The 15,247-nt window shown below is 51.5% G+C and overlaps 1 protein-coding gene across 1 annotated transcript in view; it reads left to right on the top strand.

The window, feature by feature from the left end:
* Window positions 1-15,247, top strand: part of ITGA11 (integrin, alpha 11) — a 93,311-nt gene that overhangs the window by 37,472 nt on the left and 40,592 nt on the right. Inside the window, exons 5-9 of the mRNA XM_014536307.1 lie at window positions 2,781-2,908; window positions 4,567-4,715; window positions 8,575-8,719; window positions 9,293-9,458; window positions 11,020-11,090. Coding sequence (XP_014391793.1) covers window positions 2,781-2,908; window positions 4,567-4,715; window positions 8,575-8,719; window positions 9,293-9,458; window positions 11,020-11,090 — 659 coding nt within the window. The remainder of the gene's footprint in view (window positions 1-2,780; window positions 2,909-4,566; window positions 4,716-8,574; window positions 8,720-9,292; window positions 9,459-11,019; window positions 11,091-15,247) is intronic.

Here is a 15,247-nt window from a genome sequence, read left to right as displayed (position 1 = left end):
CCCAGGGTGACAAGCTCAGCCCCTCTAGAGGCTCCTGTGGGGAGGCCTCCCACCCAGCTGACCAGCAGCAGGGCCAGGGAGCTTATCCCATACAGATCCCAGGCGCTTCCAAGCTTCCAACTCAGCGGGTCTGAGATTAGCCCCAGGTGTGTGTGTGTGTGTGTGTGTGTGTGTGTGTGTGTGTGTGTGTGTACGTTTCAGTGGAGTGTTTAGCCATGTTTAGGAAACACAGACGAAAGCAAGATTCTTCCCAAGACATCTAATTTTAAAAGTTTCTTCAATTACAGTTGAACCAATATTATATTGTATAACCAATATTATATTGGTTTCAGGTGTACAGCATAGTGTTTCGACCTTTATGTAGCTTACAAAGTGATCCCCGGTTAAGTTTAGTCCCCCCCCCCATACCATATAGTTATTACAATATTATTAACTATTCCCTATGCTGCACTATTTTGTAATTACCAATTTGTACTTCTTAATCCCTTCCCCTCTTTACCCAGTCCCCCACCCCCAATTTGCTTGTTCTCTATATCTATGAGTTTGTTTCTGTTCTGTTTGTTCACTTATCTTGTTTTTTAGATTCCACATATAAGTGAAATCATACAGTATTTGTCTTTCTCTGTCTGACTTACTTCACTTATCATAATTCCCAAGGTATCTTTAAAAAAAAAAGAATTTGAAACTGTAAAAAAATAACCAGCAATAATAAAGGCATTTTAATAGTAAAAACTTGCTTTAAAAATCAAAGAAACCTGGTCTCTACCCTTAGATCAGCAACCCCTCTGAATGAAGGCATTTTAGTCTCGGCCACCTCTGTGGCCGCCCCATCACATGGTGCCCCATCACGTGGTGCCCCACACATGGCGGGGGCTCATCCACATGTTGAGCTAAACCAAACTGGGAAAGGACAAAGCCCTCCGGTGCTGTCAGCCCGGAGTGTCAGGCCATCACAGCTGTACACAGCGTGCAGACGGGAGGAGAATGTGACTGCTCCTAAAGAAATCATACAGTATTCTGTGGGTCGCGACCCCTTTGGCGGTCGAACAACCCTTTCACAGGGGTCGCCTAAGACCATCCTGCATATCAGATATTTACATGACGATTCATAACAGTAGCAACATTACAGTTATGAAGTAGCAACGAAAATAATTTTATGGTTGGGTCACAACATGAGGAACTGTATTTAAAGGGCCAGAAGGTTGAGAACCACTGCCTAAAACAGAGGTGATTGTGAGCATTCAAGCCACCCGCCCGCCAAACACAGAGCCTGCAAAGGGCCCCTGGGCTCAAAGCTACCAGCTTCCTCGCTCTGGGAGCACTGCCTTCAACACACTGGGCCTTCCTGATGCAGGAGCTGCTGGAATGTTCTCACACAAAAGGCTCCTGCAGAACACATTGCTGTAGAGTTTATAACAGGGTGAAAATTCCCCAATAAAAATAAGCAGATGCCCAATGTCTCAATATGATATAACAATATGTATATTGTACAGTACATGTTGTATCAGATGATGTCTTATTTCAAAGTAACCATTTGCAAACAAATAAATTGCTTAGGTTTTTAAAAGAAGTTTTTTACATTTATTTATATAACCAATGTCTCATTAGGTTGTTTTTGTTGGTTTCTATCATTCATTTTAACTTGGCATTAACATTACAAAAATATGGAGAAACCTTCATGTCAGAGCGGAGATACAGGCATGAGAGCTTGACCCAGGATATTATTACCACATTAACAAAGTGGTTTGCTTTTTTTTTTTTTTAACCCTCACTCAAGGATATTTTTCCACTGTTTTTTTAGAGTGGAAGAGAGGGAAAGACAGAGAGAAATATCGATGTGAGAGAAACACATCCATCGCTTGCCTCCTGCACACGCCCTGACCAGGGCCTGGGCCGGGGAAAAGCTTGACCAGAATAGAACCTGGGACCCTTCAGTCCGCAGGCCGACACTCTATCCACTGAGCCAGACCGGCTAGGGCCAAAAGTGGTTTGCTTTTAAAGAAAAATATCAGCTAAGGTTTCTGAGGCACGTACTTGGTGCTCAGCCCTTTAGAAGCATCATCTGGTGGATTCCTTATGGCAGTTCTCTGCTATCACTATGCCCATTTCACAGAAGAAAAAACTGATGCCAAGATGTTAAGTGACTTGCCCGAGGTCAAAGCCAAGAGTCAAACAGATTCCACACTCCTAACCTTTACCCCAGGGGTCCTCAAACTACGGCCCGCGGGCCACATGCAAATACAAATATTGTATTTGTTCCCGTTTTGTTTTTTTACTTCAAAATAAGATATGTGCAGTGTGCATAGGAATTTGTTCATAGTTTTTTTTTAAACTATAGTCCGGCCCTCCAACAGTCTGAGGGACAGTGAACTGGCCCCCTGTTTAAAAAGTTTGAGGACCCCTGCTTTACACCATACCACCCTCCAGAAAAGCGAAACCCATTCATTGGGGCTGGAAGTGGTAAATGCCAGCCTGCATGTTACAGCAAAACAAATGATAACCCGGAACTGCTTTGGACAGGGTTGGCTGCCTCCGAATCATTGGCTCGCTGACGGTGGTCAGCCCCCAGTGAGCAGAGTTCCCGAGGAGCAGAGGCAGAGGGTGTAACTACGCTTTGTTCAAACAGCCAGCACTGAGCAGTGGAGCAAAGCCAGGGTTCCTGCCCCAGGACAGCTCCTCGGCCCAGGGAATTATGCACACGTAATGGTCCTTCGGACAATCCTCTGGAGAATCAGCAGACACTGACCCCACGCGTAGCTGTGACTGTCCCCATTTCCCAGGGTGCCAGACCTACATGGACATCGTCATTGTCCTGGACGGCTCCAACAGCATCTACCCCTGGGTGGAGGTCCAGCACTTCCTCATCAACATCCTGAAGAAGTTTTACATCGGCCCCGGGCAGATCCAGGTGAGCGACTCGGGCTCTTTCCTCCTCCAAACAGGACCTTCCAAACCCGTGGCAGGTGCTGCCTGGGAGTGCGGGGGGCGCGGAAGGGGGAGCATCTTTGCATGAGCTAAGAAGGTGTAGGGGAAGGGCCAGCACCAGGGCCCGGCAGCCCAGGACCCCCGTCTCTGCTGGGCCCATCCAGTTTGGGGGAGACCTTCCTTCCCGGGTCAAACACTGGGACAGTCACCACCCATTAGGAAAGAGTTTGACCAGCTACCGAGTGAGAAGGAAGGCGGGAGTGTGGAGTAGCACCAGAGCCCTGCTGCGTGAGGCACGGGGGAGAGTCAGGCACGTGGATCTTGGAGAAGAGACTAGGAAGGAGGCCATGGCTGCCAGCACATATTGAAGCACCGCCTGGCTAAGGGGAGGGATTTGTCCCACGTGGGCTTTGGCAGGCCAGACAAAGACTAGCGGATAAAAGGTCCAAGGTGGCAGATTTCAAATCCATCTAAGGCAGCGCACGTGGATCTTGGAGAAGAGACTAGGAAGGAGGCCACGGCTGCCAGCACATATTGAAGCACTGCCTGGCTAAGGGGAGGGATTTGTCCCACATGGGCTTTGGCAGGCCAGACGAAGACTAGCGGATAAAAGGTACAAGGTGGCAGATTTCAAATCCAGGATGTATTTAGGCGACCCCTGTGAAAGGGTGGTTCGACCCCCGAAGGGTCGCGACCCACAGGTTGAAAACCGCTGATCTAAGAAGTTATTTTGTAATGATTAGAGCTGTTAAAAAGGGAGTGGGCTTTCTTAGGAAGCAATGAGTTACCCAGCACTGGAAGATCTTTTCGTCTTTTTTTGTTGTTGTTGTTAATCCTCACCTGAGGATATTTTTTCCACTGATTTTTTTTTAGCAAGAGTGGAAGGGAAGGGGGGCAAAGAGAGAGAGAAAAAAATTAATCTGAGAGAGACACATCAATTGGTTGCCTCCCGCACATGCCTGGCCAGGGCTGAGGATTGAACCTGCAACCCAGGTACGTGCCTTTGCCCAGGAATAGAACCCGGGACCCTTTGGTGTGTGGGCTGGTGCTCTAACCGCTTAGCGACACCGGCCAGGGCTGGAAGATCTTTCAGGGTGTCGTGGGTGAATCCAGCATTCGAAATGCACTTGTGCCAAACAAACTCTGGGCCCACCCAACAGTAACGTTTCGTCATTCTAACGCTACTATAGGTCTTCAGGTTCATTTTGAAGTTATTAATATTATTAATATTGTTGATATTTTATCAACCTTGGGGATAGAACCTTTCCTCTTCCAAGTTTTAAGGAACCTTAGTTCTAGAATTGGGTGGACAATGCCATGGCCTCCACCCATGCTATTGCTAATATTTTAGATTTCAGTTCTATTCTCAACTTTTGTCTTTTTAAGCAAGAAACTTAACCTGTTGGGCTTTTCTTTAAACCGCAGTCTCCTCTCACGATATGCGCCTCCCACTTGTCTCACCAAGCCATCCGTCCATTCCCAGAACTTTTCAGAACCTGCTTCTCCCTGGTTTGGGAAGGTCCCCAGCCCTCCTCGCTCCTGAAGAGTCACAGGCAGACAGATGACTCCAGGCAGCCTCCCCACAGGAGGTCTAAGTTCCGGGGGTCAAGAAGTCCCAACGCCCTCTCCTCTAACTTGCAGGTTGGAGTTGTTCAGTACGGAGAAGACGCCGTGCATGAGTTTCACCTCAATGACTACAGGTCTGTAAGAGACGTGGTGGAAGCTGCCAGCCACATTGAGCAGAGGGGAGGAACAGAGACCCGGACGGCATTTGGCATAGAATTTGCTCGGTAAACAAAAAAAGAAAGAACAAAATTCTAATTGTTTTAAATCTCAGATATCATTCTAGTTATATATTGCTGTGTAACAAATCTCCACAAAAAGTAGTTCCTTGAGACAATAATTTATTAATTCCTCAAAGTTCTGGGGACTGGCGGGGCTCAGCCTGTCAGTTCTCTCTTGGATTTTTCTCATGTGTCAGCTGGGGCTGTTATCATCTGAAGGTTCGACTGGACTGGACGTCCAAAATGACACACTGTGTGCCTAGCAGCTGATGCTGGCTGTTGGCTGGGAACTCAGCTGGGGCAGGCGAGCTGAGCACCCACACGTGGCCATAGGGCCTGGTTTTCTCATAATATGGCGGCCGGACTCTGAGAGACAGCAAATCAAGAGTGAGTTTTCCCAGAGACCCACACAAGAACTCTGGGACTGCCCATGACCTCGCTGCAGAAGTCCCTGAATCTAACTTTGATTGAGCAAGTCACCAAAGCCAGCCCAGATTCAAGGGGAGGGGAATTTGAGTCTGCCTCCTGATGGAGGACTGGCAAGGTCACAGTGCAGGAGAGCATTTGCGATGGGAAATATTGTTGCCGCCAACTTTGGAAAACCCGCTCTGCCACAGTGACCCCATGAAAAGTGTGTCGGCTCTATTTAGGGGAGAACCCTCCTGTGGCGTGTTTGTCATCCATGGAGTGTGGAGCACATAGCTAAGTCAGACATCTGAGGGTGCAGAGTAACGAGGCTGGTTCCTTAAAAACCACACCAGCACTCCCTCCTCATGGCGATGGGTGCTGTCTCTATCACTGTCCACACAGCGGCTACGTCTTTATTCCAGTGATGCTGCCATCACTCAGAACATTGTGCTCACCCCCCCCCCCCCGCACTGAAATCAGGGAGTGACTTAAAGGCAAATCCCCAAGATCTTTTAAGCTGAGGCCTAACCTCCTAAGAGGACTGTATCCCAGGTCTGCAGATTTTAAATTGTAAATTTCACACCTACGAACATGAGTTCTGCTTTGTTCATTGAAACCACAGTCCCGGTTCCTTACAATCCCACCTCTCGTAGGGCTAGTCCAGTGGTCGGCAAACTGAGGCTCGAGAGCCACATGCGGCTCTTTGGCCCCTTGAGTGTGGCCACGAAGTTTCAATAGCACTGTACGTGCCCACCGCACGTGGTATTTTGTGGAAGATCCACACTCAAGGGGCTGCAGTTTGCCGACCACTGGGCTAGTCAATGTGTTTACCAGAATTCCGCAGAGTATATAGGAGTAACAGGACTTCATGCGGTCAAAAGGTGTTTTTTCCAGCCTTACAACCCTTGAAGATTAAGTTACTGCTCCACTAACGTATTTCTGTGCTGCTAAAACTTGCTTGAGCTTTTTCCCTAAATGAGCATCCCTCCGTGTGAACGTGGCTCTTGCTCCTTCTCACGAGTTACAGGCCATTTTGCTGTTTTGTCATCATTGGGATGAGCCCCTGAGACCCCAGCAGGGGATTGTGAAATGCGGGGAGAGGGGTGGGGGGACCAGGGAGAGGCAGCCTGTGCCCAGGGAGCTATCGCTTCCTCAGTGTGAGCCCCACTGTTCGGCTCTCATTTCCCAGCCCACCAACTGCAGAGCGATTGGAAGTGTGTGACTCAACAGGTAGTTTGAACCAGTCATGACTCATGCAACCACTGGGGTGTGCAATCTGCTCTTCCAGCGACTTGTGAAATCTGATCTTCGCAGCCGGCCAAGTTTGGGTCCCAAATTATAGCCAGGGCCTCTGAGGGTAGAAGGTTTTCTCTCCTCACCCGTTTACTCATAGTGCATGTTTGCTGTGTACTTACGAAAGTACAAAGAGCCAAGCCATGGACTTGAGGGCCTCTTCTTATTGACAGCCTAACTCAGTGAGGATGAGAGGAGGGACCCGAGGAAGGGGCCAGGGAGGAATGCCAAAACGGGTGGCACTTGGCCTGTCCTAGGAGGACTCCAGGATTCCAGCAGAGACAGGTGGACAGAAGACTTTCCACAAAAGAGCTGCCCTGATAAGGACAGAGGATGGGGACCGTGGAGGAACATTTACATTGGGAGCCGTGCTCTGACCACAGCCCAGTGTGGGTGGAGAGGGGAGAGCGGAAGCAAGGGCTCCGAGAAATAACGGGACCAGACCCTGAAGGCTCTGGTGGGCCAGTGTCAGGGCCTGAGAGGAATGGGAGCCATGAGCAGGAAGGAGGCATGACGTGACCTACTTTTCCACAGGGTCACTCTGGCTTCTGGGTTCGTGGGGCCTGTTGTGAGTTTAACGCTCTCACTGCTTTCCAGGAACTTGTCATCTGATTTACAAAGGAACAAAGCCAAGTCTTTTGCACAATACAAATCACTATTTTAAATCTGATGATTCATGCCAGCGTTCACCCTATTGCAGATTCACACAGATAGTCACACTTTGCCACTATATGGAAATGCGACCCTGAAATTGTTCCTCGCTTTTTCCTTGCTACATATTTTGCATGGAGTTGTTTCTGAGCCTGGCCCTCTGATGATGTCATGGAAGCACCTAGATTAGAATCTCCTTTAAGGAGTTAGCAAAGTTCTCCCTCCAATGGGTCAGACTTAACCCCAAAATCAGCCCTAGTCATGCGGAGTGCGCCTCTGCCCCCCTTTAGTTCCCAGCTCATACTAAAATTAGAGAATTTTTTGGTCAGCATATTCAGAATATCGAGTTGCTAAGAGAATGGCAGATGGTCTGTTTCTCTTAGCTGGTAGCTTGAGGGTGCTCTGGCCTAATGTATTCACCTTTGTGAATACCTCAACATCTAAATCACCCACATCAGCTCATCCGATTGCTGTGTAGCAAGAGATACTTTCGGTAACCAAAGCCGGAGACCAGCTTTCACCCAGCCTTGTGGAGCTTAAACCTGTGGGTCAGATCCACAAGCAATCATTGCAGGGTAATGTTTATTTTTAGATCCTTATTGGAAAATTCTACCTGCTGGGCCAGCCTCTCGGGCCAGACCATGTCTGTCCTTCTCAGAACCTCACAGTCTGAAGGAGGGTTGGCCACAGAGGCACCGAGAGCCAGTGATGGCTCGGGAGCCAATTTTCCATGCTTCCTAGACACGCTTCCAGCTGCAGGAGTCTTTCCGCAGCATTGAGGGGTGGGTGTGCCAGCCCCCACCCCCACCCATCGCCTGGCTGGATTGCCCAACAGGCTGGCCACATGCCTGATCCCGGCACTGAAAACAAAGTAAAAAGCGAGAAGCAGGAATATTTGTCATAGAAGTTGATATTGAGTAGTTCCCAAAATAGAATCGAAGTTGTCCTCATGGGAGAAATGAGAACCTGGTCAAGCTTCACTGCAGGGATTTTGTGGATTAGAGTCGTTTGGGCGTTAAGTTACTCAGACCCAGCACCTGTGCAGGACTCGCTCGGGGCAGTGGTCTCAATGCCGGTGCTCATGAGAACTTTGAAAAAGACTGGTGCCCAGGCCCCACCCAGAGATTCTGACTTCAAGAGTCTGGGTAGGGCTTAGGCATCACTTTTGTTTTAACTCCCCAGGTGACTCTAATGTGCAGCTAGGGTTTTGAACCACCAACTTAAGGCCTCAAAGGGTCTCCATCTGAACCTGAACTCCCTTCCCAAGCCCACCCCATCTGCTTCCCCAAAACAGCATGGTCAGGAACCTACAGGGGCTTTTTAAAGTCACTTTTTAAAGACAAGCAGTGGCCTGGGCATCTCAACCCTGCTTTTCTGTGGTTCGAGGTCTCAAAACTTTCTGGGAGATAAGGAGGGGGGTGGGAGTTGGCCCTGGTTTCTGGGGGACCACCAGGGGCTGCCCCCTCCCACTGTCCCTCTTGTGACCTCCAACCCCCCTGTGCTCGGGTTTCAGTTCAGAAGCTTTCCAGAAGGGAGGAAGGAAAGGGGCCAAGAAGGTGATGATTGTCATCACGGATGGGGAGTCCCACGACAGCCCGGACCTGGAGAAGGTGATCCAGCAAAGCGAGAGGGACAACGTGACCAGATACGCTGTGGCCGTGAGTCCTGCCCCTGCCCCTGCCCTTCCCACAGGCTGCCAGCTGGCTCACAGAGGCTTCACCATCAAACCCCTGGGGACCCCAAGGGGGCACTTTCTGGGCATTGAGCAAGCTATCCGGGCCCTCAGATGGGCCTCTCCTTGCTTCACCTTCTAAAGAGCAAGTTGCGCATCTCCCTTCTGCTCTGCCTAGGCCTGGCCACAGTGGCCATGGAGAACCTCATGAGGTGCGGAAGCCTCAGAAAACTAGAAACTCTGCAGCCTCCCGACCCCGAGAACCCGATCTTAGAACAGGGCTGTCTCTGGCCCTTCTAGACAGACAATAGGGTGGTGAAGGCCTGGGTGGAGGGGGCCATGAAAGGGGAGAGGGGGCATATCTGTAATACTCTCAACAATAAAGATTACAAAAGTACATAAGTAACATTTTAAATGCAAATGGGGTTTGGGGGACCACTTGGGCCCTCCCTGGGGCCTCCCTGGGGCCCTCCCTGGGGCCCAAGGCCAGGGCCGCCCGCGGGTGTGCGGGAAGTCTGTGCTATGTCCTGGCTTGTTGCCCTGCCTTGTTCCCTGGCAGGTCCTGGGCTACTACAACCGCAGGGGGATCAACCCAGAGACTTTCCTAAATGAAATCAAATACATCGCCAGTGACCCCGATGACAAGCACTTCTTCAACGTGACGGATGAGGCGGCCCTGAAGGACATCGTCGATGCCCTGGGGGACAGGATCTTCAGCTTGGAAGGTGAGCCATTCAGACAGAGAGGGGCACGGGTTCCGGGGGTCACAGCAGGTGAAGACCCCAGAGTGAAGCCCACCCCCACAGAGTGAAGTGGCCCTCCCTTCACAGTCAGTGCCCTCAATGGACTGTTACTGTGCTGGACACAGGCCGTGTACTTTCCCAACAGCCCAGGGAGGTGGTTTTGCTGGTTGCCTCCTCCTCGACCACTGAGGAAACTGGAGCGCAGAGGGGCTGAGTGACTTGCCAAAGCACCACAGCTTGAGAAGGGGCTGCGGCTTGACTGAGAGTCGCCAGATTCAGCAAATATAAAATACAATGTTTGTGGCAGGTTTATACTAAAAAAAATGATTCGTTGGTTGTCTGAAATTCAATAGCTGAGTGTCCTGTATTTTCTCTGGCAACATTAGTTTGAACCCAGCTGGACTGACTCCGGAGCCTAAAACACTAACCACGCTTCCCAGGCCACCACAGCATTTTCTTTTCTTGCTTTTAATATGTTTTTATTGATTTCAGAGAGGAAGGGAGAGAGAGACAGAAACATCAATGAGGAGAGAGAATCATGGATCAGCTGCCTCCTGCACGCCCCACACTGGGGATCGAGCCCGAAACCCAGGCGTGTGCCCTGACCGAGAATCAAACCGTGACCTCCTGGTTCATAGGTCGATGCTCAACCATTGAGCCACGCCGGCCGAGCTGCCACAGCACTTTCTGCAGGGCTCCTTCAGATGCCTCCCTACGACTTAAACTCCAGTGTGACTGGCCTTCTATTTGCACCATACATTGAGACAGAGGGCCCTTTCCACACTGGGCTTGCCATGTAGGAGGAAGGTCAAAGCTAGAAAGCAGCGTCCCCAGGCCTGAGCAGTCTGCAGAGCACGGGAAACGACCAGCTACAGGCACACGAAAGGAGACAAAAGACAGTCCTCCTGTACGAGGATAAATAGAAAGTATGAACCTGTGTGTTGACACTCACACAAGAACTTAAACATCCAAATCAGTGTATTTCTCCTCAAAATGGCCCCCTTGGGCAGCAAGAGCATTGGCTCTGATGGCAAGTTTGGAAGGGCCCCCTGGGGGAGGGGCTTTCAGCAGCGCACGAGGTTTCTTGTGCAAATCTGCAGCGGTGGCATCTCCTCCGAGGGCCTAGCTGGTGTCTGGGAGTCATCCAGGGGCAGCTGGAAGCAACCATGGTGAACGAGCGGAATGAGCAAAGTAGGAAATTCCATTTCTTGCCCAAAACAATTTCTTTCCATGCACTTCTCTTGATCTTTCCCCGATGTTGACAGCCTTATGGTAGACGTGCCCTGTAATATGTTGTCCCAGGCGCTTTCCAGCAGGGAGTGGGCCTCTAATAATAACCCCGCACGACCCCTGGAAGTGCAACCCCTGGAAGTGCTCATGCCTCCCTGGCAGGTGCCTGCCGCTGGGCAGACAGGGCGGGGCTTAGCCTCAGGGCCCCTCACCTCCCGGGTGCTCCCTGGGAGGCCGTGTGGTGGATGACCTGCAGCTGTGTGGGCACTAAGCCATCGGGCGGGGAACTGACCTCTCTCTGTCCCTGTCTTAGGCACCAACAAGAACGAAACGTCCTTCGGGCTGGAGATGTCACAGACGGGCTTCTCCTCTCACGTGGTGGAGGTACGGACCGTTCACAGCCAGCCTGCCGCACACGCAGGGCTCTGGGCCGTCCCCCGCCTTCCTGGGCTGTCTCTGTGCCCTTTTCTCTTGTTCTTGGAGTCGCTCTGCCTCCTGTGTTCTGTGGTTGGAAGAGGGAAGTCAAGGTCTTCAACTTACAGTGAGCTGTCGCACCCTCCCCGTGCAGAGTGCTGACGGGGACATTTCCTTCAGGACCCGCGGTCCCATCTAGTCCACAGAGCCTTGTGCACACACTAGGCCAGTGATGGCGAACCTTTTGAGCTCGGCGTGTCAGCATTTTGAAAAACCCTAACTTAACTCTGGTGCCGTGTCACATATAGAAATTTTTTGATATTTGCAACCATAGTAAAACAAAGATTTATATTTTTGATATTTATTTTATATATTTAAATGCCATTTAACAAAGAAAAATCAACCCAAAAAATGAGTTCGAGTGTCAGAGGTGTCATAGGTTCGCCATCACTGCACTAGGCCAACACGGCAAACCACTTGCACATGCTCTCACAGGGCCCGCATGTGGCCGAGGAGGCCTGTGCGTGCAGGTGCGCAGCCCTGCGGCGATGTTGGGAGGGTGTCCAGAGGTGTCCGACGTGCTCTGGCGGGCGCCCACATGGGCCCCCTTTCAGTGCAAACTCAGCATCAGATGACAGAGGCCCCAGGTGGGCACCTGGTGTCACACACAGCGTGTCGTGTCTGGAGCTCTGCATCGCAGGCCGAGTCTCAGGCTGCCCCTCACCCTCTGCACTCACCTGGTTCTGATTCACAAGCCGGGGCTGCAACCTCACAGGATTGCCAGAGGGACAGAGACCGATACCAGAGAAAACACTTTATAAGCTGTTTGCGTATGAGCCCCGCCTGGGAGTACCGCGTGCAGGGACGCCCCGTGGGGAAAGCCTGGATGTGTCGGTATCAGTACCAACCTCGTGGGCGTGCCCTGCACAGGCAGGTGTCTCAGGTGTCGGGGGATTGGGGAGGGGGGGGATAGGGCAGGGTTCCTTGTTCCCAGTTTCCAGCTACAGAAACCCCATCACAGAATGGTCGCGTGGCCTGCTGAAGTGCTCTCCATGAGAGAAATCCTCATCTCGTGCTCTCTCCCCACCGAGCCGCTGCTGCGCGAGAGTGTGGAATGTGAGGGGCTCTGAGTCAGAGACGGCTCATTGGAGGGGCGGGGCCTGTGCACCACGCAGCAGGCAGATGGGCGGACCGCACCTCGCGCTCAGCTTTTCCTGAGCAGCATCTGGACAGCAAACGCCACGCCCACCTGGATACAGCAAGCTGTCCGTGTCCCAAAATCCTAACAGTCAAGTTATGTGCAGAGCACTTCACATTTCTCCAGGGATTTGAAATCCCTGCGCCCCATCCATGCTCGGAGACAGTCCTGCCAAGTCGGCTGGTGGTAATGGCTGCCCCATGTTAGGTGGTGACCTCAGCACATCGTTCCAGAGCCGCCTCTGTGCCGGGTGCCGCTGGATCCCAGGAGGTGCAGAGCGAGAGCCCTGCCCTCGAGGAGCTCACAGTCCGAGGGGAGGAGCCAGCACCAGGAGAGACGAGAGCCTCCCTCAAGCAGGTCAGGCCGCCGGTCATGTGCTGGTCAGGACTAGCCCGGTCTTCTGACCCTGGGCTCAGGGCTGATTAGAAAATGGAACAGAAAATCCAATTTAATTAAATCCAACAAGTATTTGTCAAATTCGACTAAGGTACCAGAAGGGACTGGGATTTCCTCTTGGCACCAGGAGTCTGTCAACCTGCAAGCAATCCAGGGCAGCATTCCTCCGCTTTGAGAGCAGGATAAAAGCAACAATAGATTTCTGGTAAAAAATGTACAACTTCAGGAGGCCCCCATCCATGGAGCCCTGTGAACACCCCCTGCTCGTTGGGGGACCACATGTACACATCTAATGCTAACCAAGCAGCGTGTGATCGGGGTCTTATAGAAGGAAAGGCCCAGGCGGGGGAGAGGCCGTCAGAGAAGGATCTGGGGAGGGGCTGGCACTTGGGCAGACCCCTGAGGATGAGGATCCCTGCAGCCATGGGCAGTGAGCAGAACAGAGGGGAAATCTGTGCACACACCAGGTGCCAGCCCTGATGCTGGGGACAGTGAGAGAGGGAAGGTCCCTTGTCTCCTTCGTTCCTTCCATAATCATTTCTAGAGGATGAGGATCCCTGCAGCCATGGGCAGTGAGCAGAGGAACAGAGGGGAAACCTGTGCACACACCAGGCGCCAGCCCTGATGTTGGGGACAGTGAGAGAGGGAATGTCCCTTGTCTCCTTCGTTCCTTCCATAATCATTCCTTGAGCACCTCCCTGGATGCCAGGCTCTGTCCCAGGAACTGGGGGCATATAAATAGATGAAGATTAAGGTAACATGGCAGCTGACAGCAGCTCGAGGTCTAATTGGGGAGAAAGATTCTTAAATAGTAAGTTCAGTCTCCTGCTTCACATACTGTGATTTCTGTACATCCAGAAATCGGGAACCTAAAGAAAAGGGAAATTAAGATAAACTTCCGGTGTTGGAGGACGCTTGCGCTGAGCCCTGAAAATGGCCCACGCAGCTCAGTGTGCGGAGCAAGGTGAGTCCTTGTGGACCTACAGGTTCCCCAGCTGCCAGGGGGAGACCAGGAGCTCCGAGCTCCAGCTTGTAATTGAGGTCAAGGCCGTGCACTGCCCTGTGCAGCTGCTTCGACACGCCCAGCTCGAGAGACCAGGCTGCCTCTCCCCATCCTGCAGACGCAGACCCCAGTTCTTCCGTCCCCCCCAGCCTCATTTTCAAGTGACACGGAGCTGGAATTTTTATGTGATAGACTTTAAAAGAAAGATGATTACATTTGAATCTGAGACTCCTTAATACTTAAAAAAAAACAAATACAAACTTCCAAATCCAAAGGAATGGTGCAATGAGGGTAGACTGTTTGGTGCTGCGACCTGCCACTGGGTTGCTATTAGACGCAGAGGTTTTTCAGCGCCAGCCATTGATGCCGTCGTAATTGGCCGCAGCCAACCTGTCCCTGGAGTCCAGCTCGCAGCTCTCAGGGTCAGTCAGATCTCTCTGGGGACCAGGGGCAGGTGGGTCCAGCCTTTCAGCTTTGCCCAGAGCAGGTCCTGAGCCCAAGGGAGTCCATCTCCTAGGCAAGCCCCAGGCTTCCTCTCCCCCCAGAAGTGCTCCACCGGGACAGCCTCAGACAGCTACTTCCTGCAAAGGGGCGGAAGGAGCTTCAGCTGCCTGAGCCTGTTCATTACGTCAGAGGAAAGGTCTCTGGTCCTGGGGGAGGGGCCAGTAGAATGCTCTCAAGGGCAGAGGAAAGGCCCAGCAGCTCATTGGTCTGCTGCCATCTGTCAACAAGGAAACCAACCTTTGAGTTAGGAAGGAGGGACCAGAGCCCAGCACAGGAGAGGAGACCCCAGAACATCCCTGGCCACCTACAGAGCTCCAGGCTCCAGACCACAGCAATTGCATCCCACGCTGATGGCCAAAGATCAGAGCCACTGAGGGAAACTGAGAGCTGGAGCCAACCCAAGAGCTCTAGTCTTGATTTGCAAAAAGGAGAAAGAGGGTATCCTGGACATTACGGCTCCCTGGTCAAATTCTAGAACGGATTTTGAAGCCAACGAGTTCATTAGCACTTGGAAATACATGCGAAGGTCACTAATGGCTGGGATGGCTTCTGTGACTGCTGGCTGACTACTGAGGTAGTGAGCTCCCTGTCAAGCTGGGTAATCAAGAAGAGCTTTCAGAAAGCTTGCAGAAGGGAGCCTACCCCGCAAGGCGGCATCGACTCTAAGAGTCTGTAATCCCCATGAGCCACAAGGGAAAAGTGTGGAGGAAGGAAGAGAACCATAAATAATTGACGCCCATTGTTGATGGATGGAGCTGCAGAGGAATTTCACAGTAAGCATCCCACACTGAGTCCATAAATCCCCCTCCACACCAATGTTTACAGAAGGAAGCAGTTTTATTAGGGTGGGTCTGACTACAAAAACCCCAAGATAAGACGGCTCCCTGGTCAAATTCTAGAACGGATTTTGAAGCCAACGAGTTCATTAGCACTTGGAAATACATGCGAAGGTCACTAATGGCTGGGATGGCTTCTGTGACTGCTGGCTGACTACTGAGGTAGTGAACTCCCTGTCAAGCTGGGTAA

Source organism: Myotis brandtii, unplaced genomic scaffold (genome assembly GCF_000412655.1).
Source record: "Myotis brandtii unplaced genomic scaffold, ASM41265v1 scaffold160, whole genome shotgun sequence".
Lineage (NCBI taxonomy): Eukaryota > Metazoa > Chordata > Mammalia > Chiroptera > Vespertilionidae > Myotis > Myotis brandtii.
The sequence above is the reverse complement of the archived record's forward strand: the minus strand, read 5'-3'. Positions and strand labels throughout refer to the sequence as shown.